Source organism: Salvelinus alpinus, chromosome 35, assembly GCF_045679555.1.
Source record: "Salvelinus alpinus chromosome 35, SLU_Salpinus.1, whole genome shotgun sequence".
NCBI classification, from domain to species: Eukaryota; Metazoa; Chordata; class Actinopteri; order Salmoniformes; family Salmonidae; genus Salvelinus; species Salvelinus alpinus.
This window is the reverse complement of record NC_092120.1, coordinates 23011552-23016943: the sequence shown is the minus strand read 5'-3', so window position 1 is coordinate 23016943 and position 5392 is coordinate 23011552. Positions and strand designations below refer to the sequence as shown.

The following is a 5392-nucleotide window of genomic DNA, read 5'->3' as shown; positions in this document are numbered from 1 at the left end:
ATCGGAGTAAAACAGGCCTATGTTTATAAAAGATAAGACCTTAGAATGTGTTTAAACTGATTTGTGGATCCAGACATTCCATTAAATCACTGCACACATGATAGAGCACACTGACATCAGTTTTTGTGGGGCTATGTAAACTCATACTTTAGTGGCTCTAAATAGCATCAGGGGGAAATTGGTCCTTGACCATGAATTCTGACATGGTTAGCCTACAAAGGGGAAGTGAAAATGTATTGTAATAATTTACCAAACGTAGCCTTCATAGCAGACTTGGAGCATGCGCACATGCATCGTACATTCCCTAATCTTTGTGTCATCCGGATTGAGCATTATGTGCAGTCGGAAACAACCTATCGGGAGTTTAGGTTTTGGTCATCTGTAAATTGCGCCTCTCCAATCACAGATGCCTGTCTGTCTGCTCTGTAATCTCGCGAGACACAGAGAAGTCATGGCTGCCGTACCGAGCAGCAAACTTCTACGCAAGTGTATTGCATCTCCAACGGGGAAACACTCCGCGTCGGTCATCTTCTTACACGGCTCAGGTGGTTACGTTTTACAATGCTCTCGATGTTTATTGACATTTCTTAAACGGTAACTACGCTGAACTAGCCTCATAATAACTGGGAGTTGTGGTAGGTTAGCGACCTATAGCCTAGCCTGTAGCATTGCCAGAGTACTTTCGATTTAGATACTGAAAGCTTTTGTACAGTGATGGACAGACAGGACTGTCTTTTGAACTTTATAACTATGCAAACTTATGTGGCTTCCACGCAACTGTAACTGAGTTATGATATGGCCTACTGTGGCAAATTAATAATGTAGCTAACAGAAGCAACGTAGATCGATACATTCAATTAAGTCGTCAGCATTGGGAAATGTTATTCTAAGGATACTTAATATTTGGCCTTGATCACAAAAGAAAAAAACGGAATGCTATGTATTTATCTGATATCTCCCTGAAAAAAGAAATGTTAAATAAAAATGTATCAAATATTTTAAAACAAATTATTATAGTAAATGTGAGCAACTCAACAACAACAACAAAAATATAATTGTAGCGTCACCAATATTCAATATACGGTTTATTCCAAAAAACAGTCAGCAACATGTGAAAGGGATGTTGGTGAAACCAAGGTTCTGCTCTGTAAGCCTAGGGACTGGTGAGTCAGTTATATTGGCTAACTCTTCACTTCTGCCATGCAGGAGACACTGGACAGGGAGTGCGAGCATGGGTCAAAGAGGTTTCGGTACCGGACCTGGCTTTCCCCCACATCAGAGTGGTATATCCCACAGCTCCAGCCAGGTATTTTTATTTATTTTACCCTTTATTTAACTAGGCAAGTCAGTTAAGAACAAATTCTTATTTACAATGACGGCCTAGGAACAGTGGGTTAACTGCCTCGTCCAGGGGCAGAACGTCAGATTTTTACCTTGTCAGCTCGGGAATTCGATCTGGCAACCTTTCGGTTACTAGTCCAACGCTCTAACCACTAGGCCACCTGCTTCTAAATGCCATATACAGTCCTGCAGTCAAGCTGCTGAAACCCCTCAACACACAGACAATGCCCTTCAACTGTTGTCTTTAAAATAACGTAACTAACCCAGACAGGTAGAACATCTGGGCATGTATTCATAAAGCATCTCAGAGTTGATCTAGGATCAGTTTAGCCTTTTTAGATAATAATGATTATGATTATATATCCTAGGTTAGCATTCCTACTCCAATGCTTTGTGAATATGGACCCTGAACAGCAATTTAAATAGGCTAAATCGCCTAATACCCGTTTCACACTACCGCACCGAGATGAATGGACCATGTGAATAGATCATTTCCAAGCCAGTGCGGTTCGGGACAGCACGATATTGTGGAAAGGGGTAAATCTTCTCATCCTCCCATGTGACCCTCACTGCCCGAACCTTTCCTCATTACATAGCTAAACTCTGAATCTGGTTCTGTCTTCTGTTGACCCCTCAGGCCATACACACCCATGCGGGGGGCTCTGTCCAATGTGTGGTTTGACCGCTACAAGATCTCACAGGACAGTCTGGAGCACTTGGAGTCTATAGACGCCATGGCCAAGTCCTTGGGAGCGGTTATACAGGAGGAGATCAGGGCAGGAGTACCAAAACACAGGATGATCATAGGTACTGTCTCACACACATACACGCACACTAATTCTGCTGCTACTAGAGCTGTTTGTTTGATTTCCCTGTCTCTTTCTGGCTGTATGTCAGATTTGGCTGTATGATCTCTCCTTCACTCGTTACCTTCCTCATGACTTCCTAACTCCATGACCCCCTCCTGAATGTGTATTATGCACCCGTCCACTTGCCCATTTGTTTGATCTTGTTCTTTCTCTCTCCACACACACCACTCTCTCTTGGCCTTGGTGTTCTCAACTCCCTCTGTCATGATATAAAATGAAGAATGCAAGTTATCAGGTTTCTTTATCCTTTTATACGCTGCCAATTATGAACCGTAAAGTATTTCTGGAGGGATTCTCGGGTGCAGCAAATCCTTTCCCCCCAAATATTTTGGTTATCAGATTCGCGTGTAAATAACGATGACATAAAACCGCTCGGATCAAGCGCCATAAACACTATTTTAGAACCTAGGTAAGAGTTCCCACAGGAAATATGTGGGGGGCCATCGCAAGTTTTATGTCTCTGTAAGAGAACAAATGATAGCGTCCATGAAAGGGGAAACCGATGGGAACATTGGGGAAAGGGTTAACCTACAAGCCCTGAAATATATAAATATACGGAAATAGTTGTGAGTAGAAGGAAAAAAAGAGCCGCGCGTTTGTGTGAAAGGCCCAGTGTGGAACGCCAGAAAAGCCCCCGAACTCCACTCGAGAAAGTGATTCAAAAAACACATGTTCCTGGGAGACTGCTGAAATATTATCTCCCTAAATCATAACATTTTGTCATTAACTATAAATACTCCTTGGAATCACTCGGCATGCTGGAGAAACAGAGTGGTCTGTACCCAGAGTCCACTTGCCGCGCTGACGGACTGACAAGCGGCAGAACTTTCCATGGAAAAAAGTTTTGTCAAGTAAAAGCCGCCGCCGCAGGCTTTTGTGTTCGTGTTTTTCACTCTTCAAAAAAGCACGGATCCGTCGGGAAATCTCAGAAAAGAGAAGCTATCGCCACAGTCACACATATAGGCTCACACACACACACACACACACACTGAAAACACACAGCAGCACTGTACCCAAACAGCACAGCGGAGGGGTATACGAAAGAAGGAGACTTTAGAATGTGAATGTATGATTGAGGTTTGTTATCGTGGATTGGAATGAGCGACTGAGAGTATACCAGAAAGACGGTCTCAAAGTATACACTCTTGGAAAAAAAGGGTTCTTCAGCTGTCCCCATAGGAGAACCCTTTTTGGTTCCAGGTAGAACCCAAAATGGCTCTACCTAGTACCAAAAAGGCTTCTACAAAGGGTTATCCTATGGGGACAGCCAAAGAACCCTTTTAGGTTCTAGATAACACCTTTTTCCCCCAAAGAGTATAGCCGGTGAAGTAAAGAAAGAAACAGAGAATCTCATGGACAAATGTTTTATTCGTTGGGCAAAGCGTGTGAACTCCCCCTTCCCTCCATATCTCCATTCTTCCCCCTCTGACAGGATGATGGGTACTTTCACACTTTCCCAGATGTACACTGTGTGCCCAGATGTACCCAGATGTGAGATTAAGGACGGGCTCGTGAACGGATGCCGACTCCTGAGGAGCGAAAAGCTGATGATGTGGAACTAAGGAGTCTGTTTCATTTTAATGTTTTTTTCTTTTCTTTCTCAGTTAAAGGCAGAGTATTTTCCACTTCGGACAGCTTAAACTGCCAGGATGGCTTAAACTACTGTTACTCATACATAATAATAAATGAATATATTTATTATTATGTTCCTACCTTATATTATTCCCAGTATGCACAGTTGAGAAATGTGATTTTCCTGGGAAAAGCACTTTGGATACAATATTCAATACACATTTTCAGTGAATACCTGCACAAAGAGACCTAATTGACCCAGTACAATGACATGTTCTGTTTTGTCTTGTTCCTCGTCCAAAGGGGGTTTCTCTATGGGCGGAGCTATGGCCCTCCACCTAGCGTGCCGTTATCACCCTGACGTAGCAGGAGTCTTTGTTCTGTCCAGCTTTCTCAACAAGGACTCTGTAGTATATCAGGTAAGGCAGGTTGTCACTGGTACAATGTCTACTAAAATGTCCAGACAATATTTAAAATCTTGAATAGAGCGCCAGAAAACTACAACTACCTGCTAAACTGTCGTTTGAATGACAGATGGTGGTAGAGAAATATTGGTGTATTGATGTAGTGTCCCAATTCAAAGATGCTCCATGTCACTTCCAAGATCTTGCATTTATCAGGAGTTTGCTGCACTTGGTTCTGACAGAGATATTGGACCTGTAGAGTGTGCTAGTAAGCAGTCTAGAAGTGTCTGACTGACTTCTCCCCCTGCTAGGCTGTGGAGGAGCGGGCAAGGGCGGGGAGCCCCCTCCCAGAGCTATTCCAGGGCCATGGGACAGGAGACGAGTTGGTGTTCCATAAGTGGGGAGAAGAAACTACGGCCCTGCTGAAGAAGGCTGGGATGACGACCACCTTCCACTCGTTCCCAGGCCTCCAGCACCAGCTCTCCCGGCCAGAGATTGAGCTACTGCGCTCCTGGATCCTCACCAAGCTGCTCCCGGACAGTCTAGACGCCAGTGGGCAGTGACCAGTCAGCCCCACACCACTAAACAGACACATTAACAACACGCTATTAACACGTTAATAACACGTTCACACTATTGAGCTGATTTAAACTGAGCCAAACCAAACGGTACTGCCCTGGCCTGGTAAAGCATTGCCCATAGTTTCTGGAACAAAGCTGGAAAAGCGAGCCAGTACGGTTCAGGTCGGTACTATAGTGTGAAAATGATATTAACGTGCTGAGTGGGCTGTGGACCACCTCCTTACAACCTCTTTGGGAACACAATACCGTAAATAAAATTCAAAAAATAACTGTCAATATTTTTTTTTTTTTTTGGGCTTGGACACTGTCCGTTGTGCTTGCTTAGTGTACTCAACAGCTGTGTGGTTCCCTTCAAAAGAGAACATGTGATAGTTGAGTGTGCTTATAACCACTCCCTCTGCACTAGTGCAGTCTCCACTCTTAACTCTTCAGCCTCGTCTGTCTATCCCTGATAGGATATGGGAGCGTGCTCTGCCTCCACCCCTATAGTCTAACTAACACTAGAGTCAAATTAGTACTGTTGCTGTAGAGAGAACAGGAATTGTTTAGTCAATCTTTCTCTTGCTCGCTCTGATTTTTTATACACCGTTATCGTTTTGCGCTGGGAAATGTGTTGAACATGTGT

At 43.8% G+C, this 5392-nt stretch overlaps 1 protein-coding gene across 1 annotated transcript; it reads left to right on the top strand.

Annotated features, from left to right (window-relative positions):
* Window positions 1–363: 363 nt before the first annotated feature.
* On the top strand, window positions 364–5043 carry lyplal1 (lysophospholipase like 1). Its single transcript, XM_071383172.1, has 5 exons — window positions 364–545; window positions 1207–1306; window positions 1979–2148; window positions 4086–4201; window positions 4498–5043. Exons 1-5 carry the CDS (start codon window positions 407–409, stop codon window positions 4747–4749), a joined length of 777 nt encoding a protein of 258 aa, XP_071239273.1. The 5' UTR covers window positions 364–406; the 3' UTR covers window positions 4750–5043.
* The last annotated feature ends 349 nt before the right edge of the window (window positions 5044–5392 follow it).

What these genes read in the sequence shown, in the direction of transcription:
- lyplal1 (XM_071383172.1), top strand. Translation starts at nt 407, where the DNA reads ATGCCTGTCTGTCTGCTCTGTAATCTCGCGAGACACAGAGAAGTCATG. An exon ending in TATCCCACAGCTCCAGCCAG is followed by an intron (nt 1,307 to 1,978) that starts GTATTTTTATTT and finishes TTGACCCCTCAG; the next exon opens with GCCATACACACCCATGCGGG. An exon ending in AAAACACAGGATGATCATAG is followed by an intron (nt 2,149 to 4,085) that starts GTACTGTCTCAC and finishes CCTCGTCCAAAG; the next exon opens with GGGGTTTCTCTATGGGCGGA.